Below are 24,616 nucleotides of genomic sequence, written 5' to 3'. Positions count from 1 at the left end.
AGCAGCACATAGTCTATGTTTTATTGCTTCGAACGCATGTTGGGCCTCTTCATTCCATTCAAATTTCTTTCCTTTTAGCAGCTCTGTTAGTTCAAAGATGACCGTTGAGTACTGGGGAATAAAACGCTGGTACCAACCAGTCATGCCCAGGAATCGTCTCAGTTGGCGTCTGGACTGTGGCACCGGAAATTCGGAAACGGCTTGCACTTTCATTGGATTTACTCGAAGTGTGCCTTCTCCTACTACATGGCCTAAGTAATCTACTTCTCGTATTCCAAACTGACTTTTGGTAACATTTATTGTTAGTCCCGCTTTTCGTAATCTATTTGCCACTTCGGTCAGATGCAGTAAGTGGTCTTCAAAGTTAGAGGACATGACCAATAGATCATCTAGGTAAACGAATACGTGTTCCTTCATGTCATAGGGAATTACTTGATCCATAAGACGACACATTGTATGAGGTGAGTTACACAAGCCAAATGGCATCCGAGTAAACTGATACAAGGGTCTATTTGGTACCGTAAAAGCAGTTTTTGGTCGCGCTTCTTTGTCTAGAGAAATTTGCCAAAAGGCATCTTTTAAATCGATTTTGGAAATGCACTTAACAGATGGCAATCGACTTAGAAGACCTTCTAAGCTAGGCATGGGATATGCGTCCTTCTTCGTCACTGCATTTAGCTTTCGAGAATCAAGACATAGACGATCTTTGCCAGGTTTAACAATCAAAACCACAGGCGAGGACCATGCAGAGTTCGAAGCTTCTTCTATTACTCCTAAACGTAACATGCGGTCAATCTCGGCACAAAGTCGCTTTTCTTTAGCTGGAGATATGGGATAGTATCTTTGTTTAATGGGAGTACTATCTCCTGTGTCTATAGAATGTTCAAGAAGTGTTGTTTTTCCTAAGCCGTCCCTTTCGCATGACGGAAAAAATCAACAACTGCTTGTAATCTGCGTTTTGCATTACTGTAAGAGACAATTTGGGTATCGTTTCATTTTCAATTTCAGATTCAGTTACTGCATTAACATAACTAACAGAAATTCCAAATTTATTCCAAAAGTCAATTCCGCAAATAACATCTTGCGTGATGGCGCTAACAATTAGGAACTCAAACGATTGCTTTGTCGAATTATATTCGATTGGAAGATTAATGGTACCAGCGACCTTTTGAGGTTGTCCATCAGCAGTTTTAACAAATCCTTTGGATTTAAGATAGTTAATATTATTTTCAAGAATGTACTTTGCTAAGTTTCCTCCGATCACGCTTTTATTTGCTCCGCTATCGAGCAAGGCCAAACAACGCTGATCGAGAATGTTGAGGTAAGTAAAGGGTCGTATATCGTTGTCTTTATTTACGATAGCTGATATCCTATAAGAATTTAGTACACGCTTTTTCGACCAAAATGTATGCATACGATGAGCAGCACGCGATTTCGGAGATGTGTGTATTTTTCTTAATCGCAAATGATAAGGTATAAAATGTCGATGAATTTGTAAGTCAGGTAAGTTATTCGATATAGCAGGTGGTTGAGAATACTCTAGAGAATTTGGTTCTATTTTTAATTGCGGATATCCGCTTTTGGTGGTAAGCGAATACCCTTCTGCGAGTTTTCCTGTTTGGTTTTACATTTTGTACAATTTGGTTTATATGTGTCAAGTTTTCCACAGCCATAACAAAATATACGACGTGATTTCAGGCAATCCTGGTAACGATGACCAATTTCATCGCAATTCCAGCATTTGAAATTATCAGAGTACTTCATAGCATTTACATCTGCTGATTCTGAGTCTTCATCTTCCGAGCCTGACTCCAGGTCTTTTTCTAAAGCAATCTCATGAATAACTCGGTTGGGGTTATTCGATCGATTTTGATGTTTAGGCAGTTGTGAGTAGAATTCTTCATGTTTGTGACATTCTCTACGAAGGATAGCTAAATTTGAAATTGGGACATGTAATAGTTCATGTCGAAGATCTGGTTTCAAATTATGTTTAACATAAGAGACCAATTCGGTATCGGATAGACGAGAATTAAGCGTATCTGCTATGTTTAACATCGCATCCAGATATTCATCAAAAGGTTCATTAAACTTTTGTTTCCTGCGTCTTAAGCTATCTTTTATGTCTTCATCGGTTCTTTGATTTTGGTATCTTTCGCATAAACGAGAACAAAGATTATACCAATTCCTATGATGAGAGCTACGATGAAACCTCCAATAGAATGTTAACGCTGGACCTGAGAATAGTAAGTGCGCAAACTGATACAACGTATTAAAGTTTCCGCTCAAACAACGAGAGGTCAAGCAATTTATTCGATATATAAAGTCATCGATTGGTATATCAGTTGGTGTACCACTGAACTTAAGATGCCAATTAACAATGGTACTGGAAATTCGGTCAGGCCGATCGAGACTACCAGATATATTTCCTGATTGCCCCAATCCTTCGTTATTCTGATCTGGAATTTCGTTATCCCATTCCAATTGCGGTTCCTCGGAACGAACTATTGGCGGTTGGGCGGCAATATTTAAGTTTCTAAAGGCAAATTCAACCTGATCAGCGATAGTAGCGACTAGTTCCGCTCGAAAGTTATCGAGTGAAGAAGTGATAAGTCCTTGAACTCGTTGTTCAGACACAGCTGGAACGGGTGTGGTTGTACTTCCTGTTGATGCTCGGGGTAAGCGACTTTCTCGCGCAGCATTTTGATGCTGCCTGGAAGTAGGTACATTTTGTTCTAAGCTTGCCCTGTGTTGCCAAGAAGGAGATTGTGCGGCATTTCTCATGAGATTCTCTCTCTGATTAGCTCTTGTTTTTGGTCGATCTCGTGGTTTAGTACCAGCGGCTCCCGAGGCTTCGCGTGAAACTGGGGGTGCTGCAACTGTATGAAGCATGCTTAACCCTTCAGATTGTTCTGAGCCAAAAATATCTCCTATCCTGCACGGCTTTTGCAAGTTGGACAAGTTTCGCTAGTATTGAGCCAATTGGATATACATTCGGAGTGAAAGTTATGACTACAAGGGGTTTTTTACTAATTCAAATTCAGACGATTTTAAATCATTGCAAATTTTGCAAAGAATTAGTGAACTAGCTGATGCGAGGTTTTCGTCGCTGCGAGTAACCGGCATAATGAATTAAAATATGAATGTGAACTAGTACGGTATTCGATATTGACAAGGTAATTGACAAAAATAAGTTTACGATATGCGATAATATAGTGTTCAAGTTTTAAGTTTTTAAGTTTGGGACTTACCCTTCAATGCGATTTTAAGACAATGCGAAGTGTGTACTGAGAGTCTGAATCTACTTTGATTAGTAACGTATTTGATGAGTGTTTGTGATTGAAAGAGGAACAGATCGATATTAACCAATACTGAACAATTCTCGATTTCAATACCACAACACAATATTGTGTACTGGGCCTAACAATGATTCGGTAGAGAATCGAAATTCATCCAATTCTACAAAAAAATTTCCTTAATCACATTATTGGCCAGAAAATTGCATTTAACAGGTTTAATTCATTGATAACACTATCAATTAATGAATCCGCTATGTATGTTCTTTTCGCCTGGTCTGCTTCCGACGTTCTCATCAGTAAACAGCCAATCCAGAAGGCAGAAAATTCATACATCTATGTTTTCAATAAAAAGAATGAATAGTTTGATGAGGAAATGTTTATTTTGGGGCACATTTTCCATAGGCCTCACGAGTTGGGCGCCATTTAATTATGTGACGAACACCACGAGGTTCTACTCATCTAAGCCTACTCTGTCTAGCTAACTTGCCGGCTCAGTTCAGGGCTGGGGTGGGTCTTTGGCTTCGACTGGGTAGTAAGTCATCATAAATTAAAGTGTAGACAGAGTGTAATACCAGGGAGAGGGACAGTACTCATTTCGCATTATCTCAAACGCTCGCACATCTAGTGCCCAATCAAAATTAAAAGTTTAACGCCTCATTGTTTTCTTCTCCATAATATTCAGTATTTTAATACACATACTTCATTTTGTTTATAAAAATTATCTCTAATTAACAATAGTGCTTGATTTATCGAGCTATTATTTATCGTTACGTTAATCTGTTTTGTTTAAATATTTGTCTTCATGACTTAATAATACGAAAAATATACCAACACGGAACACACGGAATTGAAAGCCTCACAATCACAACCCCAATCAACTATAAATACAGTCACGGCTATGCCGTACTTACGCACTTTCCATCGAAGTTAGCAGGCCTGATAACCGATGAATCCGTCGTAGCATATATGATTGTTGATGATAGCTGTTAAAGATGATAAAAGGTTATGGTTATCAGGCTATCAATCCCTATGTACCCATGTTGGCTGTGTGAAAAGTCGAAAAAATGAGTTAGTTGATCTGACAAGTACTATTTACAAATTCAATTTAATTTTTCAAGTATTCAAACCATGTTGGCACTTTTAGTGCATTTTACGAACGAAAACAATCCAATGCAGATGGTGCTGGCGGGTTTTGTGTGGAGCCGTAGATCTCTCGCCGGAAGATCTACGCTCCTTTGAACGTCTCTAGTATCGCCTTCGCTTAGCCGCTATCGAATACCGTTTGATAATCTGCAGCGAAGATTCGCTGCCGCAAGATTATCGCCTTATTCCCACTCTAGCCGGTTGTTTGCAGCGAGGTTCGCCGCCTTCACCCAAAACTCCCTTAGGCTTGCAGGTTAGGGTGAATATCCGCGTGCGCTTCACTAGTTGCACTTGTTCAACAAAGGGGAGACGAGGATCGCAATGTGCAACACCTATTCCACTCTAAGGAGGGTCTAGCGGGTGCAATTGCCAGAGGTATGGCCAATAAGCTGCATAAAATAGCATTTTTACTGCAAGGTCTAATCAGATGGACACTACTTACCAATCAGTGGCAAAGAGAAAATTTAGCAATTCTAAATTCTCTATTAGAGCCGGCCAATCAAGTTGGCGACAAAAGAAAACCTTGGATGCCAAAATTGTTGGCTTTCCTTTCTTGGTTGCAGTATTATTTTAAATTTATTTTTGCAATTTTTCTTTGCAAATTTTTGGTCTGATGTAATAATGCTCTCAGTGAAAAAAAAGTGCATAAGTGAAGATGGCTGCCCTTAGTGAGTACTCAAAGCATCTCTGTGTGGATCAAGGCGATACTTACTACCCGTTCGATAAACTCAACAGTTGAACTATGCTAAGTGGAGTTGCCAACTTAATTAAGGCTTTGGCGCATCAGCTGATGCTTTGATTTGTGACAATCAGATGTTTTTTTTTTTTGCAACTTTAATTTAGACAACTACCTCACAATATACACAGACATATACAAAGCTTTCTAGAAAATGCTACCTTGACCCGGTAAATTTGGATCTGTAGGATAGCTCCTTACAAACTTTCTTCGGTCCGTTGGTGCAGCTTTAGGATATCCAGAGAATTTCATCGAGGGCGATTGAAATTCTGTAGTCAACTTGGGTAGGACATAAACCATTCTTGGGCGGGAGAATTCTTTGGGCTTTTTGTCTAAGCCTTCCCTTTCCTGGTACTTACTTTGCGTTTTACCCGTTTCCTTAGTATTTCTTTTCTCACCCAAACCAAGTTTCTGCACAGTTTCATCAAGCTGCGGGACTTCACTAAGCTTTGGAGCATCCTTCTCCTCTGAGAAAGCGAGCACTGCTGCCAACTCCTCAGCCAACTCTTGTGTGGCAGCGCATAAGACTCGTCGAGACATTAAATCTAAGGGTTTCAGCGAAGGATCGCAGACTATGCCACCCGCTTCCCTGACCAGCAGCATGGTGGCCGACAAGTCCCAGCTGCCACAGTTGAAGTCAATGTAGGCATCGGCGTATCCTTGGGCCACCATGCACATGCTCATCGAACTGCTGCCCAAGCTTCGCAGTCTAAGATAGTAAAATGATTGAATGATTACGGAGGACCCAAACTAATAACTTACTCATTTACTTGATGTGCTATCTTTCTAATTTCTTTCGAATCAAAAGTAACCTTAGTTCTCGCCTCGCACATGACCAGGGCTTCGGATAATTTCCTACAGTTGCTGACTTGCAAAGTATTCACATTCATGAAGGAGCCAAAGCCTGTGCGTGTTGTGTAGCATTCATCCTGCAATGGATTCCAAACGATGCCAAATCTGGGCTTTTTTAACAGCCAGAAAGCTAGATTGATGTTGGCATAGGGAAAACCGTGCACAAAGTTCGTTTTGCTACCCAAGGGATCAATAAACCAGGTGGGATCATCGGTTAAGCTAACTGCTTCACGATTCTTGTGTCTATTCTTGGTGATAAAGCTGAGAGGGAAATGGAGATTAGCTGAGCACCATGTGCACCGAAATGCAACCTACAGATGTGTGGGATATTGCTTGGAAATGTCCTTAATCAGCATATCCTCAATCCGACTATTCCATTTTGTAAACATTCGCATTCGTTTAGCAGGCTTTACCTCATTGTTAACTTCCTTTTTAAGCGCCTCCATCAACTTGGTGGCCACACGTTCGCTGCTCTTCAGACCTACTTCAAAACATTGATCCATGTCAAATTTATCACCCGAGGATTTCCTTTTCTTCGGCTGTTTCTCCGAAGTGCCTGCAATGCTGGCAGCAGCAGCAGGCGGAGGAGAGCTGCTCTTGCTGGAACCGAAGCCCAACAGCAAAGACCTGATGAGCTTCTGCATTAATTTTGTTTGCGCTACAATCCAAAAAAAAAATAACAATAATATTCCTACATCGATCTAATAACGTTTGAGTACTATATCAATGAAAGCTTTGCGATTTATTTAATCAGGAAACACTTGAGTCAACATTGGTATCAATTGCTCGGCCAATTCAGCAGTTGATGTTGCCAACAGTCGCTGCGATTGCAGATCGTATTCTCCGCCACAAGGATCAAGGACAACGCCTCCTGCCTCACGCACCATCAACACTCCAGCTGCCGTGTCCCAAATCTGTGGACCAAATTGTATGTAAGCATCACAAGCTCCAGTCGCCACTTGAGCAATATTCAATGCTGTCGATCCCAACGAGCGAATGCTAAGAGAAGATTCCTTAACTTCGCAAACAGTTTCTCAATTCCAACTTACCCATGCACAATGGGCAGCAGTTTCAGCATGTTATCCATGGCCACATTGACGTGATCTTCATTCCGCTTCAACGACCATTCTACAAAGATGAGCGACTTCTTTAGATCCCGCTGTTTGCTCGCCTGCATGCGCTGATCATTGAAAAAAAAAAATCCTTTTCCCCTTTGAGCTACATAAGTCTGCCTGAGCAGCGGATTATGAATCCAACCGAACTGCGCCTGCTTCTCCGCATAAAATGCAATCGAGGTGCAAAAATAAGGAAAGCCGTGTAGGAAATTCATGGTGCCATCGATAGGATCAATGATCCAAGTAGGGGCAGCTGTTAAGTGCTTGCTCTTAGAAACTCCCTCAGTGCCTTCCTCTGCAATGATTTGATGTTCGGGGAATTCTTTTCGAATGCCAGAGACTAGCAAACGCTCCACCGCTTTGTCAGCTTTTGTTAATATATCCCGTGAATGTTTCTTGGTTGTGTATTCCATTCGCTTATTTAACGCCTTCAGCATTATCTAAAGGAACTTCACTTTATTAAGAATCAGTTTGACGAACAACAAAGGAAAACCTTGCTACTCTCTTGACTCAACCGACTGATGAGCTGGCACACCGTGGCGCCATCTAGCGTTGAGAACTGTCTGCTGAAAGTTCTCATAAATTTGCACATTTCGAAATTTCAAAATGACTGAAAAAGAAAATGAGTTGGAAAAAATGTTTTTGCCGATTCAAACACATTGAAACAATAAACTTTATTTTATATACATATATATAGAATATGATTCGATAAATATATATCTCTAATTGTATTCATCATCGTAATTTCACTAAGCAGCTTTTTTACAATCAGACAAAGACATCGTCGTAAATGATGTCTTAGCAATAAGTCAACGAAGCACTACGTTCCATATTCAAATTCTCAGATAAATCTCTAGCTTTAACGTTGATAACGCTAACAACAACAATACAATACTATATGTGGTCGGTATAAGACCGTGAAACGGGCCTAACAATTAAGATATGTTTTTTTTTAGTTTTTGCAGCAGTAACTTTCAATGATATGTTTACGTTGCGGAAGTCTTTTTTCGACCATATAACACCTTTATACAGTGTGTAGTTCTCGATAAATATAATATATACGCTTGTATATATACTCTATAATATGTTGATTAAATATTTATATATGTATATCAAATTAGTATTTAGGAATGTCGATAAGCATTAATATGCCACATTGATATGTATCGTTTCCAGGACTTACAAAACTAACACAAAACAAACCCAAAAATTCAGATCGATTTGATTGCATCTTATCATCATGATCACATCCGGACTTACGTGTTCCATTTAGTTAAGAGCGTTACTACGGGAAAATGAAAGCAACAGCTAAAGAACTACAGAGAAAAAGTATGGGAATGTGAACGAAACAGAAAGAAAAGTGTGAAATGTATTTTGGTTTTTTTGTTGTTCTTGTTTTGTTTTGTTGGTGAAGAAATATATATTACTGCAATTGTGTATATATTTTGTTGTTGTTTTTTCATGTTTTTTTTTTGTTTGTTTATATCAATTCTACTAAAAATACATACATAATCAATTAATAATTAAATTTGTATCACAACGAATTTAGCAACTTAAGCTAAGACTACAACAAAGAAACAAATGAACTGGAAAACTAGAAAGAAGTGCGTGCGTCAGCATAAAGGTTAACTACGAGTACGATATCTCTATATATAGTATTACTATATATGATGTACTATATAGGAAACACACACACACACAAACATTGACTGACAATAAAATATCAAATAAATGGGTGCATTATTTTCAAAGTTCAACAAATTATCAATTGTTACTTACACACTTAACAACTAAATAGAATGTGATTTGCAAGCCCGGATGCAGGGCCAACAGAGTTACGTTTTAAATATATATGTTATATATATATAATAGGTATATATAGAATGATTTTTAAGGGAGAGGGGGAGGAGATTTACAAGACACGTAATTACGTGATTCAAACTGTTCCCAATTGGGTCAGCCTAAAGAAAAGAACGCGACCGCAGTTAACTATGGCTAAGTATTAGATGATTGCAGCAGAGCCGCGTGAAGAGTAGAAGAACTCTTCCAGAAGCCAGAAGCAAATCCAAGAAAATCCATAAGAGCCGCCCATACATTTACTTGGCCTCGACTGGACGATTGGCAAACAATTGCTCCACAATCATTTCGTCAGCTAGCGTCGAAGTGTCGCCCACATTGCGATCGTTGACGGCAATCTTGCGCAGCACACGACGCATAATCTTGCCGGAGCGTGTCTTGGGCAAACCAGGTGCATTCTGGATGACATCGGGCATGGCGAAGGGTCCAATGCGTTCACGCACCATCTTCTTCAGATCCGAGATCAGTTTCTGGTCGAAGGGTTCGTTCTCATTGGGTGTGATAAAGCAGTAAAGACATTCGCCCTTCACCGGATGCGGACGCGACACAACAGCGGATTCGGCAACACGTGGATGCTCGGTGAGCACAGATTCTACCTCGGCGGTGGACATCAGATGTCCCGACACGTTCAACATGTCATCCACACGGCCAGTGATCCACAAGTAACCATCAGTATCGCGACGAGCGCCTAGAAAGTGAAATTAATTATAAATATAGTGAAGAGTTGCGAAGTATTTTCAACTCACCATCGCCGGTGCAATAGTAGCCAGGGAACTTGGAGAAATAGGTGTCCTCGAAGCGCTCGTGGTTGTTGTACAGCGTGCGCATCATGCCCGGCCAGGGCTGCGAAAACACTAAGTATCCCTCACCTTCACCTTTGATCTCAATGCCGCACTCATCCAGCAGCGTTGGTTTGACGCCAAAGAAGGGGAATGACTGTAAAGTGAATGAATATACAAATTGTATAATAATCAATATACGTAAGCCATTAATTCGCAATTCTAATTTGTGACGTCTGAGCAAAGTAATCTGATTTTTGACCTATTAAATTGTTGATTGAATAACTGATCTTAATCTGTTTAAATCGCTTGCTAATCTTATTTATAGCTTGAGTATAAAGATTGCTAATCCATTTAGTTAAATTGAGAAGGGAGAAAAGAGGGCCGGTCAAATTATAGGAGATTCTGCAAATATTTCTGAAAATTATGTAAATGTTCAAAAACTAATCAAATTATCTATCAAATGTGAAAGCTAACATAAACTTAAATATCAGATCGAGTTGATCCGTAATATTCATAGCTTGTTTACATTACTTATTAGATCATTTAAAATGTCCAATAATTTATACAAGTAATATTAAAATAAATATAAGTTGTGTAATACTTGAAGTATCATCAAATTTGCTGTCTATAACTTTAAAAGGCGCTTAGTTCATATTCGTTATTTAAGCGTTCAGACAGACAGACGGAAATATCCTATCGAGCTGCTTCATTCTTTATACATTTTACAATTAAATCCATTCTCTACAGATTGAAATGTTGCTTACAGCTGATCCCGGTTTCATAGGCGTGGCGCCTGGCAGGGGCGTGATGACATGACCGCCAGTCTCCGTTTGCCAGAATGTGTCCACAATGGAGCACTGCTCCTTGCCAATGTTGCGATAGTACCACAACCAAGCCTCCGGATTGATGGGTTCACCCACACTGCCGAGCACTCTGCAAATTAAATGAAATTGCATTGGTTAAATTGTTATATTAATGCGTAATAAACGCAACCTACTTGAGTCCACTCAAATTGTGCTTAAGCACCGGAGCCTCGCCGAACTTCATGAGCGCCCGAATGGCTGTTGGTGCGGTGTAGAACTGGGTAACCTTGTACTTGTCAATGACGCTCCAATAGCGATCGTTGCCCGGAAAGAAGGGGGTTCCCTCGAACTGTGTGAACCGAAAGGGCAATGAGCTCGGAATTAGTTAAGCACATATGATAAAACTTGACTCATTTGCGGTTACTCACAATAACTGAAGTGGCGCCATTGGCCAGTGGTCCGTACACGACGTAGGTATGTCCAGTGATCCAGCCGACATCAGCGGTGCACCAGTAAATGTCACCGGGTTTGTAGTCAAAGACAATCTTAAATGTGGTCGCAGCATAGAGCAAATATCCAGCTGTGGTGTGGAGAACACCCTTCGGCTTGCCAGTGGAGCCACTCGTGTAGAGCATGAACAACGGATCCTCGGCATCCATCCATTCGGGATAGCAGGCTGGCTCTTTGTCTTCCATCTCCTCGTGCCACCAGTAATCGCGATCATCTGTCCACGGTATATCCTGCTCCACATGATTCTCCTGGCAGGGTGTGACACGCTTCAAATGCGACACCACAATGCACTTCTCCACCGAGTGGCCCATCTCCTCGACCTTCTCCAACGCAGTATCGCAGAGAGCCTTCAGGTAGAGTGGCTTCTCGCCACGCCAAGCGCCATCGGCTGTGATCAACAGCTTGGCCTTGCAGTCGAACATTCGTTCCGCCAGCGAATCGGGTGAGAAGCCAGCAAACACAATTGAATGCACAGCTCCAATGCGAGCGCAGGCCAACATGGCAATGGGCAGCTCCAGTATCATGGGCATGTAGATGGAGACACGATCGCCCTTCTTGATGCCATGATCCTTCAGCACGTTAGCAAAGCGGCAGACTTCCTCCAAGAGTTTGCGGTACGTGAGACCACGGGAATAATCATCGGGGTGGTTGCCCTCCCTACAAAGAAGTAAGAAAGAACATCAAGAAATGAGGAACACGCACAATTTAAATCCATTATGCATCTTGTTTGGCAATGTGCCCATTATAAGAAGAGAATAGCGATGGCGATCGCGATCGCGATGACAATACTTGTAAGTCGCCCACCTTTCGCTCAACTCGCAATTGGATCACTTATTATGGCAAATTCGTGACTTCCTAATTGTCGCGAGGCGACTTAATTTGAATTTGCAACATAATTTGCCGATTTGTTTTAGAGAAGCAGAGAAGAGAAGTGGGTGGGAGCACTTGTCCCTCAAGCTCAAGTGGCGCCTCTCTCTTTTGTTCTCAACTTGGCAACAGAACAGCTGAAAAGCCAACGGCAACAAAAGTCAAACAGCTGCAACGCCGACGTTCTATAGTATCTATATCTATATCTATTATTTATGAACAGTGTCTTGAATAAGTAATGGGTTGAGTAGACTTATCAATTCAGCTAAATAATTATTGCAAATAATTTCAGCATATAATATTCTTTCGCTTTGTTGAAACATTATATAACTGTATTATACAATGAATTCTCTTATATAATTTATTTGTGAACATAGAATATATATAATACTTTTTAATCTTAATCTTAATCGCATCTTGTCTATTTAATCGTCTTTAATCTGAATCACAATCTGATCTTGCCTATTTATCAATTTATTTAATTTTATTTGATTTGTTATTTTTTCTTATTTTAGTTATCTTTTATTTACGTTTTATTTAAACTACTTAACCCGTGTATCTCTAAAGTTTAAATTACTTGGAGAGTTCACATTCCTAAATTAAAACCAATTAAGTTGAAAATGCGACACTGTTAAATCTATATACAAAGTATATAATCAACTTTCATTATCACCCCGAAACAACATGTGTGCATTAAAAAAAGGCGTCAAATTATAATTATTAAACTCGTATATGAGTAAAATGTTAAATTTCCCCGCTCGAATTGCTTCACTCGACTGATCTAATTTGTTGGTTCATTTAATGCTAACGATAACTGTGTATGTTTCCACTGAACATGTTATTGTATAATTGATTGCAAAGTAAATACAAACTAAACGTAGAATTGTGCACAACTCTCGTATCATACGAAATCGTGACAGCTTATAGAACGGATATTGTTGATTTATTGAAGGACATTTGAGAAAGCAAAACTGTGTGCAGTTGCAGTTCTTTGTCTAGGTCACTTGATTGGATGATTAACAGTGCGCAAACCCATAAAGAAAACCCAAAACAATAAATATAGTAAATGTTGTATATCATTGATTGAATGTCAAGTTGGGTTTTGTCACACTTGCAAGCGATAAGATTTTCGATTTAGTTAGTCAAGTTCATAAACAGTTTGCTTTATTCGAGGCCATTGAAGAAAATCGGGAATAGTCCACAACAAAAACAAACGGTTCCCAAAATCGTGACGTATCTCTGCAGTTATTTTTAGTCACATTTCGACATCGCCATAGCGCGAGTACCAAAGTACACGACTTTCGGCTATTATGTATGATACGCTGATGAGTGGCCCACAATGTGCGTTGCGGTTACGAAATGTTTGTCAACTCACACGAAATGCCTGTATTATAAATTAGTAAGATGTTAAAAATAAATTGTATATAAGAAATCCGCTTTTAAGCAACCCCAATCTGTACAGTTGCAGTTGCTGTTAAGTTTAAACTTAACAGCACTGTTAAGCAGTTACTCGCACTATTCAAGGCCAAGGCAATAACAAATCATGATGGTCAGTCATGCTTACTCTCTCGCTCCCGCATTCACTTTGCATAGTTCTGTATGTGCTTACAGTTAAAGAGCGATTGTGAGTTATTACTATGAGCACGTTGTGCTTATCAAACTGTTTTGCACATTCACAACAAATGACTAATTATGAGCTTTAGCAGCCGGCGGCGTGTTGTTCGATGGCGCGACTTTTCCCATGCAGACGACGCTGACTAAAAATGAAGTGCTTTTTTTTTTTAATTCCGTTCACCTCTCGCCACTTGAAGTACAACAATTACTTGTCGGCTAGATCTAATCTATTTATTTTGGGGAAACGAAACGAATCGAAAAAAAAAACCGCTAGACATGAAAATTTCCATGCTGCCCTGGAAACGAACTCAATATTATATACATAATCATTGAAACACCTCCTGATCTTGACCGGTGATTGAAGCAGCAGACAGACGCGTGGCCACGCCACGCTTATCAAAAATCAAAAATATCACAATTTTAACGTCTACTGCTGCTATTTAAGGCGATTATTACTTGTGAGAGGAGGAGGAATACAATCATGTGAGCAACAGCAACCGGCAACAGCAAAGCAAAACCACAGAAAAAAACATTAAACTTATCTAAACAGCTGTTGATTCGCGTGTTTCGAACAAATCGCATCGAATGTTTTCATTTGTTGTTGTCGTGTTGTTGTGTTGTACTGTTGTTGTTGCGTAGAGTGAGACCTTAAAGTTGGCCAAAGCTTTTAGAAAGCGTCGTCTGTGTGTCTGGCTACTGCCCTACACAGTTTGACAGCAACATCGTATGATCTTTGGCTAGACAAACTGCAGACACTAATTTATAAGCAAAGTTTGAAATTTTGTCTTTGTGAAGTTTTATTATGTATTTGCATAAAGTGAATAATAGCAAGCCCCAAAAATAAAAAGATAAACAAAAATATAAATGCGGTCAGGGCTATTACAAATCGATTTCAGTCTCAATTACAAAAGCATATGTTCGTTGCAAAAATGATAACAAAATGCACACGATGACATGCTGATTGTTTCTTCAGTTTAGGGTTGCTTGTTTTTTTTTCTTGCTTGAGGTGTGTCAGCATTAACAATATTTTCGTTTCTTTTACACTCACACACACAGCGACACACACAGTTAGCCGGCGTAGAGTGGTTGAAAATAATGCTCTCTAATTGGTTGTGAGTGAATCAGACGATGTTTTGTGATCGCGTGATTTCTGCTTGGGCCATTCAGTGCATTCAAAACTGTAGTAAGCCAAGCACAGGTTGCGGAAGCTGTGTTATGATGTCTCTCTGTATGTGTGTGCGTGTCTCAAGCGAAAAGCTTGTCATACTAAACGGTTGTTCACTTAAAGCTCACACGCTGGTTTCTGTTGTCGACGCCGTCTGCTTTGACACACATTAAAGCGCGAAATATTTAACGTAATTCCGTACGTAGGAAATCGAACTTAATTTGAATAAACACTTTGTGCGCATTGGTTCAATCCGTCGCCCAGTCTGCTTACATAATCGATTTTTGGTATCTGTTTATTTTAGTATAAAGAAATGTGCACAGGTGCTATATACGTACATACGAAGTATAATATATAAACAACACACATACTTATTGTATAGGTTTTTTCGTTTTTATTGTCCAGTAAAAGGTTCATATAAAGATTTTGGCTATTTGGGTTGCTTTGCTTTGCTTTTGCCTTCACTCAAAACTTTATTGCTGACGGCGACAATGTCGACTACGTATTATCTGTTGTGTTAATTATTCCCCATTACGTTCAAATTGCTTGGCGCTGCGCCGGGTTTATCTTATCTCGACTTTGGTCCGTATATTGGCTTTTGGGATTTGAGCAAAACAAAAAATTCAATTTTTAACAGCTGTTAACACTTGACTGCGCATTGCATGCTTCAACTCTGTAAAGTGTGTGTAACAGCTGTTAAACACTTGCAGAATCCGTTTGTGCTTGAGCTTGACCTTGTAAATTTGCCTTTCATTTACCTGGCTATTTCCTATGCTATTCACTATTTGTATTATTTTCGCACGCGTCCAAAGCTGAACTGCACTGATAACCCCACAGATTATCACATTAACATTTTGTTTAACATTTCTTTTTTGTGACGAACAGACATTGACAGTGATTTGAATTCTGCCATCAACAACAATAATACAATAATAAACATGAAAGACAAACACAATCCACAAACTATACAAACAAATTATTTAAAACGCATTTAACAACCAATCCGACCATCTGAAGGAGGCACTCCATTAAAGCACCTGACTAATAGAGATAGCATCCATATATTATATTTCTGATTACAAATTTTTAATTGACAAGCAAGCAAGTGTAGTGTGGGAAAAAAAATTGTGTAATATTTTTTTGCCCGTAAAATTCCGTAAGAGTACATTTACAATTTAAATTTGAAAAGGTGTTTTAACTTTTATGTATCTAAAGGGCGGTAGCATCGTTAAAAACTTAAAAACAGAGCGCGTGGAAAACAAAACAACAAAAAAGTAAATATGATAATTTGCTCTGCACTCGCGATAACTTTGAACAAAGTACACAGAATAAGCATATGCAGATTTTATAATATATCTATAGTATTTTCTAAACACGCATTTAATAGTTTATTTGACCTGGTCAGGGCCCCTCTTGACATTGACCTCCCCCAAAGCACAACAACACAAAATTCATGCAGTGCCGCAATTAATTCAGAGTCAGCTGCTGTCAGCTTTTTGTGTTTTTGAAATGCAGAAGCTCTCAAGAAACAAGCGAAGTGTTGTCCTTGAGTGCGAGAAGGAGAAAGACATAGGTAGTGAGAGTAAGTGCAAGGTGAGGTGAAGTGAGTAAGAGAAGCACCACCCCTTGCCTCATAGTTAACTTGGAGAAAACATCTGTTTTTGTGCCTTGCGCACTCACGATGAAAGTTGAACCAGTGACAACGTCACGACTGGGTTTCGTAATCGCAACGTAAGACGACAGGGAAAATCAATACGTTATTGTCCTTTTATGTTATTATTATTATTATTACTATCCTGATGACCTACCCAACTGATGAGCGAAGAAAGTATATTGTGCTTACCAATAGTAGGCAATTTGATCGCCGAGTCCGTTGCGAACATTGCGATCCAAGAGATTGTAGCAAATGTTCGTTGAGGCGCCCTCCATCCATTTTATGGAAATGGGTCCTTTGGAGATGTTGAAATTGTATTGCAAGAATTTCGCGGGATCGGCGGGCGTTTCCCAGTGAAATTGCTTGGCAACGCGTGACCAGAACTCTGCAGGATTCTCCAAGGACTCATCGTAGAATTTCTTGTACTCCTCGAAGCTGGATATGTACGCGTTTTGGCTAATTGCCGGATTCGGATTGTATATTGATTTTTCCGTTGGCATTTTGCGACTGGCTAACTACAACGTTGGTTGTGGTGGTTAGTTGATATTTCGTTATATTTCGCTTTTATTCACAATTATCCTTTCGCTCATGCAGCGATTTTTGTTGCCCCTGTCTTTCTGTTGTTTGCGTATCGAGCGAGCGTTCCGAGTGTCTGTGTGTGTGAGTGTAGTTGTGTATGAATGTGTTGAACAAATGCTTTTGGTTTGTTGTTCTAATTTGCCGCGACGCACGGTCGTTGAATAGGGCCAACCGCACGTTTCGAGTTCTATTTGAGCACTGAGCGAAACGCTCGTGCGCCGTCAAGCTTTTGCCATTCGGCGGAGCTTTTTTTTTGCTCGTAGAGCTTTCGACGCAGCCGAACGCTGCGCGCGACGCGCCGTCAAGTTCAAATTGGTAGCGCGCTTATCAGGAATCTATGGGCTGACAATAGCAACAGCCGCAGAGCAGACAGACAGATAGTCAATTGGCCCATCAAAATCGCCTTATCGCTTTAACAGACAGATAGACGACGGACTTAAAAGGGCGTGCTGGCTTCTGCTGAAACAAGTGCGTTGAATGCACATATTAATCAGGTGACATTTTGCAGCCTCAGCAACAAATATTTCCACTGTCCGTCGCAGCGACGGCGCTGCTGATCCAATTGAGTCAGTTTTGAGTGTTTTCAATTTGACACTCACATGTGCTCTCATTCATACTCTCTCATTGCTTGCTCTCTTTGGTTACTTGCGCTCGCTTGTTACTTGCGCTCTCTTGTTGCTTGCGTATTCTTATCTGGCGCCGCCGTAACGATTTCGTGGGGGGCAACGACAGTGGCACCCGTAGGTCAAAATCAGCAACGATTGGTGATTGTCTTAAGTGTAATATTTGGCTTTTCAGTTTATTTTTAAAAGCGTGTTAACGAACGAAATCCAAATGCGACAACAATGTGGATTATTTCTGTCTGTGTGAAAGATGAGTCTGATGTGTGTGTGTGTGTAAAAGTGAGATAACATTGTCTGGAGTTTTCATAACTCGTCGTTTTAGTGATCAGCGCTGCTGCTCAAAAAAGTCTTGTACTGTTCCTCAGTCATGAGTTTCTGGAATTCATCCGGATTCTTCAGGTCAACCTTGAAGAGCCAACCTTAGTTAAAACGAAATCATTAGTTAACAGGTATAAACAAAATTGATGACGGAATCTTACCTTTCTCATAGCAGCTAGTGTTGACCAAGGCAGGTGAATCCTCCACTTGTGCGTTCTTTTCCGTCACCTTGCCACTGACTGGTGAATAAACCTCACTGGCCGCCTTTACGCTCTCCAGAGCACCGCATTCATCATCTTGTTTCAGTTCTGTGCCTGGCTCCGGCAGCTGAGCAAAGACAACGTCACCCAGCGCTTCCTGTGCATAGCTGGAGATGCCTACAACAGCCTTGTTCGATTCCAACAGTTCCACCCATTCATGTTTGTCTGTGTAGCGACGTTCTATCCATACAAATAAAAAAAAATAAAATCGTTACATTTAAATCAACCTGTTGCAGAGGCTTCCCAACTGTAGTTGACAGTGGTTGCATAAATGCATCTCTTCTTCTTCCTTACCTGCGTTGAGCAAGCAGCTGACGTGAAAACTACGCCACTGTGATGATGCTGTCATAGACTGTGGCTTGGAGAGCAGCTGGCGTGCAGTCTGAGCACCAACAACACGTGCAAGTTTTGTTATGAAAACCATTTTCCGTTGCACTTTGTATTTTATTTGCTCTAACTAAACAAATCTCGCCCAAGGGAGCAACTTCTCCAGAGCACGTCTCGAACTGAAGTGAGCAAAGGAAAAGCGAACACACGACGTTTTACGCACGGACAGCTAATGATTGTAGCCCAAAGTCGAAATCTGATGTCGTATTCGACCGCCCGTCGACCGGCTTATCAATTTTTATATTATTTATTTTTTTATTGAACTTTTGCTGACCTACGACTAGGTGGAGGCGCGTCGATAACAATGTTAATCGTTCATCAATACGTTGATGATTTTAAAATTCCTTCAACCTTATATATTATTGCAAACGTAAATGTTTCTTAGAGCCACCACATTTTATTTAAAATGTATTTGCTATTAGATCCAAGAATTAACCTACGCTTTATTCATAATTGAGGATTTCTGAAAGTTGTTTTGTTTGCCGAGGTGTGACCAAATATCGAGGTCGTCACGTCAGGGCTGCAGAACAATATGTTCGATCTGCGTTACGTAAGATCAAACTGCGTAACGTAGTGCGCAGTAAATACTACGTATTTTGAATTTAAACATTGGGCGCTAATAAAAATAGGCATTTTGAAGACAATGCCAAAAAGATTCACATTTTTGCTAAATTATGGTACAAAATCAATTGCTTATCCAATTATTCATTAATTCCTACAACGGTGAACTTGGACTTAATACAGTTCTTTGAGAATACAGAAAAATAATTTTTAAAATTTGAGTTGAAATGATTGCAGGAAGACTCCGAATCCTATACCAAACTTTTCGACAACTGGACATCTTTAAAAAATATAGCATCAATTTTAAGTAGTCATACGAGGTCAAATTCTTTTACTAAATCTGCATAAGGGCAAGAGATTCATATTGCCGGTAAGATTAGCTCTTGAAGTCTCCGGTATTGAAAGTTGATTTAATGCGGGCAGACGGATTGCTGGTTATATCGCCTCGGTTATTAATTTTGTTCAATAATAGATGCTTCTTGATGTCTTTTATAATACCCGATTATATCAAGACAATAATCGAGTTTTTTAGTTTTGCATCTCACAACACAATGTTTATTCTGTGCCAACGAAAATGCAAAGCAAATCTTTTTGTGTTTTATATATTGTAGCAAAAAAAGCGCCGTCGTGTGTGCTTAAAATGACAACAACATCATCTACCGTCCTTGTTGATTCCCGATTAAAACCTAATTGCGACGTCCATAGTTGTTGGTGCTGGGCGCGGTGAGCTGCAGGCCACGAATGTTGTGGAAGTCCAACAGCTTCAACATCTCCTTGGTATCGGCATCGACCTCGATGATGTCTTGCTCCAGAGCAGACACAGCAGGAACGTAGTTATCACGACGCTCACGCTCCTCCTCCTGCAGCTTAATGGAGATACCACGCACCTGAGAGTGACGCAGACGGCCCATCAAGTGGGTAACATAGCTATCCAAATGATAATCGAAATTAATACAAATTTACTGAGATGCACGATAAATACAACTTACCCGGCAATCTTGTTGCGGAGGGGCTTGGTGGGAATGATAGCAACCTCCTCGCAGATGCGCTTGTTGGTGTGGAAGTCCAACGTCAGGCGAGTGTAGTACTTCTCGATGATGACCTTGGCGGCCTTCTTCACTGTCTTGGTTCTGACGCGACCCTAGAGTTTAAAAAACACATCATTAGTTATTTTTTTTGGCGGCGGCTTTCTTTCAATGTCGCACATAAACAATCAATGTTTTCAGTCATTTCAATGGTTGTGCGCCATGAAATTTCACTGCGCTTGGGCGCCACGCATATTTATTCACATTTTATTTCACATAATTGTGGCTTTAGCGCAGTGATTGCATTGATAATTTTAGTTTTATTTGCGAGTTTTGATTATCGGACACCCACCATTGCGAACGTTGATACCGGAAAAGAACAGAAAGTGGTAGCTGTCAAAATGACAGCATTTTGTGTGAATGCGCGAGCAGGGTTGCATTTGTGCTGTTGGTAAAATAACGACCGTAAGCGTTGTGAATGGCAAACAACACGCAGAAGAAGAAGAAGCACCGCTGTCGTCAAAGTAACGGAAAAACAGTGCAAATATTATTATTATTTTTCTTTTCCTAAAAAGTGGGTCAATTAAAATGGAAAAAACGCATAACAATGATGAAGAAGCTGCTGGAGGTGCAGCATCCAGCTCAAATACAGATGATCAGCAACAACAGCAAGCTTCAAGTGCCGGAAACGGGAATGATTTTCAAATCAGTTTAAATGATTTTCTTGAATTTTTAAAACTTTCATGTCACGTTAACGAGATGATTGCAAAAGCGGACAATAAGCCACACAACCGGGAGCCCGTGCCGCCAGCCGAAAGCGCCGCGGGCGTCGCAGTCGCCAAGCGAAATGCGAAAAAGGACGAATTCGATTTCAATAGTTTGGCCGAAAATCCTTTGGTAAATGAATTGCTCGCTTTGAAGCGGCCACATCGTCACGCCACCAATGAGAACAGCAGCAGCAGTAGTCGCAGCAGTCTGCTAATGGAGCACAAATCCACGGCACGTTCCTCGCATGTCCACACGCCACGTGGTCTGCATCCCAAGCTCAACGAGCAATTGGATTATGTGATCAATGAGGGCGTCTTGGACTCAGTGCTCTCATTCATTTGCCCAATGCCGCTGCCCGTTGCCTTCACCAACAGCGGACGCGCCAAGCTAGCTAAGCAACAACAACAACAACAGCTGCAACAGCAGCAGCCTCTCAAGCCGGAGGCGTCCAGCTCCAACTCCAACGCTGTGGCATCATCGAAGCCTGACTTGGGTGTGACGAGCTCGCCCAGCGGAAGTTCGCCTCGAGAGAGCCGCGAGGCGACTCTTGACTCGAACAGCAGCAGCAGCGCCAGCAATGGCATGGTCCGTGCCTTGGTAAAGGAGCAGAGCGGCAAAGGGGCAACAACGAATGCAACTGCGCGACGCAAGTCGCTGCTGCTGGCCAAGGACAGCAAGCATGCACGTCAGGAGAAAAAGGAGTAAGTCGTTATGGAAACTATTTGATTTACTCTTAAATATTGAATGATAAATTTACATTTCAAAGAACATTTATTGTAGCTTCCTAATCCGTTTTAATGCCTTGCAGACCCGAGGTCGTCATCCACGTCTGCGACGAGGTGAAGAACACCTCCCGCGACTTTAGTTGCCCGCAGAGTTTGCTCATTAGCAAGATGGGCTACTTTGCCGATGTCACCGCTGGCCAGCGTCTGGAGGAAATGGATATTTCGGTGCACTGCGACATCCAAATCTTCGACTGGCTGATGAAGTGGATCAAGCACAGTGCTCAGAGTCAAGAGTTGGCGGCACCTGGACAAAGCAGCTTTGCTGCTGAACCCCAACTCGATGGCAACAATGTGGTGCCCATTTTGGTATCCGCAAGCTTTCTGCAAATGGAGCCACTGCTCCTAGAGTGTTTGGCCTTTTGCCATGCCCATCTCAGTGAGGTGGTACGCACCTCAACGAATCTATCGTGTTTGAATGATGCACTCGTTAGTCGTCTGGCTGCCATGTTCACTAATCTGGAACTGGAAATGGTGCGCGATAAGAAGGAGCGTGTCACACCGCGTTTGTGGACAAAGCTCATTCAGAGTCTGTGTGAACCGGATGCGGAAGTGTTGCGCGGACATTTCTACAGCATTTCGGGATTGTTCCGTTGTGTGCGTTGCTGTCGCTGCGTCACCAACACCATGAAGTCCTATGTAAACTGCATTCCCAGCAACATTCGCCTGAATCGCTGGGGACAATTGATTAGCTCGCATGTGCGCGACACCAACTGGGATCTGAATGTCTATGTGCTCCAACTGTTCAAGGAGCTCAAGTCGTGGCGCAAAGTCTACTGGAAGCTCTGGGGACATTGTCATTATCTCTATTGCTGCTCGTGCGAGGCGCATTTTCCTGTTTACCAGATGAACTGGTGTCGCTATCATCCGGAGCCGCCCAACTTTCTGGGACCAGAGATTGAGGGACGCATGGCAGGACCAGCAGGACGCTATGCGTGCTGTAATCAACAAGCATTTCGTTACGAAACGCTGCCGGGTCCAAATGTGAGTTTAACGCGGTTGAACAGTTTTAGGTCTCTACTAAAAACAATGTTTTTCTGTCTGTCCGTCTGTTTAAGCGTCTAAATCACAGAGTTTGTAAAAGTTGCAGCTAACAAAGTTAAGCAGAAGAGTTTTTATTTAAACAACGTAATTTAAGAGAGTGTTTTGTGAGCACAAAAGCGAAATTCAGTCATCCGGCTTTCTGTCTGTCCGTATCTATAAGTATGGAGACTCTAAAAGCTGAGGCTATCAACATTAGGGAAAACTCTTGTAATTGTCAAAAACTAGTTTAAACAAGAGTAATGGTAATGTAAAGCATTAAATGCAGCTAACCGGCTTTCTGTCTGTCCGTCTGTTGTATAACCTCTAACACCGAAACTATAAGAGCTGAACACATGAAACTTTTTCACAATGCTCTTACAATGTTACAATGCTATGTAGCTCAGATTTCTGGTTATATATATATATAGTTTAGATTAGTGAGAAGTAAGAAAATTCATATTGGCAACTTTAATTTAAAGGTCAGTATCAAATTTGTATACTTTTAGTAATAACTATATAAACTCATTCCTGCAAATTTAGCTGATTATTCAATACTGCTGTCTATAACTTGATTAATACTAATTTCTTCTCCGATTTCAGGGCTGCCAATTTCGAGAGCACAGCGTGCTCGTTGACACCGATCGGGAGCGCGCAATATTGACAATTGCACAACTCGTAGGCGAAAACTACGCGCTGTGCGAGCAGCCGCCGTTGCACATGCAAGAGCTGGCTGCCGCTGGAGAAATAAGTCCCAACTGGCTGGGCATCTCTTTGACCCCACAACGTTGTCGCCAAGGACTGCTGCCGCAGCTGTGCATGGACAGTGAGTTGTGCTTTGATTTAATAAAAAACTGCTAACAAAACTTGTCGCTTGCAGTGACCAATCATCGCGTGAGTCGTCGCTGTCGCTATGAGATCGATACGAGCACCGAATCGGAGACAACATCGACCAGCTCGGAGGATACTCGCAGTTCGCGTCCACGCATACGTAATACTTTAGTCGATGACGAGTTCACCTCGAGTAGCGATGGCTGCGAGTCGGATCATCGTCCGCCGCCCCGCAAAACGCGCGGCAAAAAGAAACGCAAACGGTGAAGAAGCAATTCAAAACTTTTTACTCCAATATTGATTATTTCTCTTTTATGATTTATAGACCCGCTGCAGTGTCTGGTCGCTTTTGGTCTGGCGAGTTGTCGGCGCGCAGCAATCAGGATCATCAGCGTGACTTTGAGGAGAAGATCATGAAACAGGTGGCCAGCTATGTGACAAAGAAAACAGGCTCCGATCAGAATCTGGTGCACAATGCACAACCCTTGGGAGGCACTTATGTGCGTCTGGAGTCCGAGTGGAAGGAGATGCTCAAGCAACGTCACAGCAATCACAATCTGCAATCGGGCGGCGGTGGCAATGTCACCAGCAACATGGGCGCTAATAATGGCAACGCAGCGCTGGGCAGCAACAGCAGCAGCAATCAGAATCTGTACAGCGGCGGAGGCGCCACAGTTGGTGGCATGGCTTGTGGTTCGGGTGCCTCGTTGTTGTCCAAGCAGAAGCACAAGTAGAGATGATTGGTAGCAACACCTAGCGAAATGTAGAACAATAATTAGTGGTAGTATTTAAAACTCAATGCAACAAGAGGCAAACCAAATTGATGTAATGTGTTTTTAGATGTTTTAGTCGCAAATATAACCGCGCAACTCGTAGTGTGTTGCATAATGTAATCTAGTGTTGTTGTCGTAGGAATCTTTAAAGTATATATCGACTTTATGTATTGCAATTTTAATTTAAAGGCACAAATTATTGATTTTTAAATTCAGTTTTCATTAAAGCTGAAATTGCTCGATAAATGTTTGCTTTAATGTAAAAGGAATATGATCTATTTTAAGACTATAATTG

At 41.2% G+C, this 24,616-nt stretch overlaps 6 protein-coding genes across 7 annotated transcripts; 1 reads left to right on the top strand and 5 right to left on the bottom strand.

Moving 5' to 3' along the window:
• Nucleotides 1–5,284: 5,284 nt before the first annotated feature.
• LOC132789096 (inositol monophosphatase 1-like) lies at nt 5,285–6,744 on the bottom strand. The gene is made up of 3 exons (XM_060796865.1): nt 6,343–6,744; nt 5,938–6,288; nt 5,285–5,884 (listed from the first exon to the last, which is right to left on the bottom strand). The coding sequence occupies exons 1-3, from the start codon at nt 6,669–6,671 to the stop codon at nt 5,323–5,325; spliced, it is 1,242 nt and encodes a 413-aa protein (XP_060652848.1). The 5' UTR covers nt 6,672–6,744; the 3' UTR covers nt 5,285–5,322.
• On the bottom strand, nt 6,730–8,380 carry LOC132789098 (inositol monophosphatase 1-like). 2 transcript variants are annotated; one of them, XM_060796873.1, is made up of 3 exons: nt 7,636–8,380; nt 7,077–7,582; nt 6,730–7,026 (listed from the first exon to the last, which is right to left on the bottom strand). In XM_060796873.1, the coding sequence occupies exons 1-3, from the start codon at nt 7,732–7,734 to the stop codon at nt 6,774–6,776; spliced, it is 858 nt and encodes a 285-aa protein (XP_060652856.1). In that variant the 5' UTR covers nt 7,735–8,380; the 3' UTR covers nt 6,730–6,773. The 2 variants fall into 2 exon arrangements, with proteins under 2 accessions (XP_060652856.1, XP_060652857.1); XM_060796874.1 differs by having other exon boundaries at nt 6,918–7,003.
• Nucleotides 8,381–8,565: 185 nt separating this feature from the next.
• LOC132789094 (acetyl-coenzyme A synthetase) lies at nt 8,566–17,195 on the bottom strand. Its single transcript, XM_060796863.1, has 6 exons — nt 16,584–17,195; nt 11,013–11,751; nt 10,779–10,933; nt 10,546–10,714; nt 9,746–9,935; nt 8,566–9,687 (listed from the first exon to the last, which is right to left on the bottom strand). The coding sequence occupies exons 1-6, from the start codon at nt 16,892–16,894 to the stop codon at nt 9,239–9,241; spliced, it is 2,013 nt and encodes a 670-aa protein (XP_060652846.1). The 5' UTR covers nt 16,895–17,195; the 3' UTR covers nt 8,566–9,238.
• A 546-nt stretch (nt 17,196–17,741) lies between these two features.
• LOC132789101 (glycine cleavage system H protein, mitochondrial) lies at nt 17,742–18,762 on the bottom strand. The gene is made up of 3 exons (XM_060796877.1): nt 18,469–18,762; nt 18,076–18,354; nt 17,742–18,015 (listed from the first exon to the last, which is right to left on the bottom strand). The coding sequence occupies exons 1-3, from the start codon at nt 18,596–18,598 to the stop codon at nt 17,915–17,917; spliced, it is 510 nt and encodes a 169-aa protein (XP_060652860.1). The 5' UTR covers nt 18,599–18,762; the 3' UTR covers nt 17,742–17,914.
• A 946-nt stretch (nt 18,763–19,708) lies between these two features.
• Nucleotides 19,709–20,603, bottom strand: LOC132789102 (small ribosomal subunit protein eS17). The gene is made up of 3 exons (XM_060796878.1): nt 20,500–20,603; nt 20,112–20,263; nt 19,709–20,049 (listed from the first exon to the last, which is right to left on the bottom strand). The coding sequence occupies exons 1-3, from the start codon at nt 20,500–20,502 to the stop codon at nt 19,809–19,811; spliced, it is 396 nt and encodes a 131-aa protein (XP_060652861.1). The 5' UTR covers nt 20,503–20,603; the 3' UTR covers nt 19,709–19,808.
• Nucleotides 20,604–20,729: 126 nt separating this feature from the next.
• On the top strand, nt 20,730–24,441 carry LOC132789092 (SANT and BTB domain regulator of class switch recombination). The gene is made up of 5 exons (XM_060796862.1): nt 20,730–21,616; nt 21,724–22,681; nt 23,321–23,543; nt 23,598–23,811; nt 23,874–24,441. The coding sequence occupies exons 1-5, from the start codon at nt 20,736–20,738 to the stop codon at nt 24,280–24,282; spliced, it is 2,685 nt and encodes an 894-aa protein (XP_060652845.1). The 5' UTR covers nt 20,730–20,735; the 3' UTR covers nt 24,283–24,441.
• The last annotated feature ends 175 nt before the right edge of the window (nt 24,442–24,616 follow it).

This window comes from Drosophila nasuta, chromosome 3, assembly GCF_023558535.2.
Source record: "Drosophila nasuta strain 15112-1781.00 chromosome 3, ASM2355853v1, whole genome shotgun sequence".
Classification (NCBI taxonomy): domain Eukaryota; kingdom Metazoa; phylum Arthropoda; class Insecta; order Diptera; family Drosophilidae; genus Drosophila; species Drosophila nasuta.
Note: the sequence above shows the minus strand (reverse complement) of the source record. Positions and strands in the feature narration are given on the sequence as shown.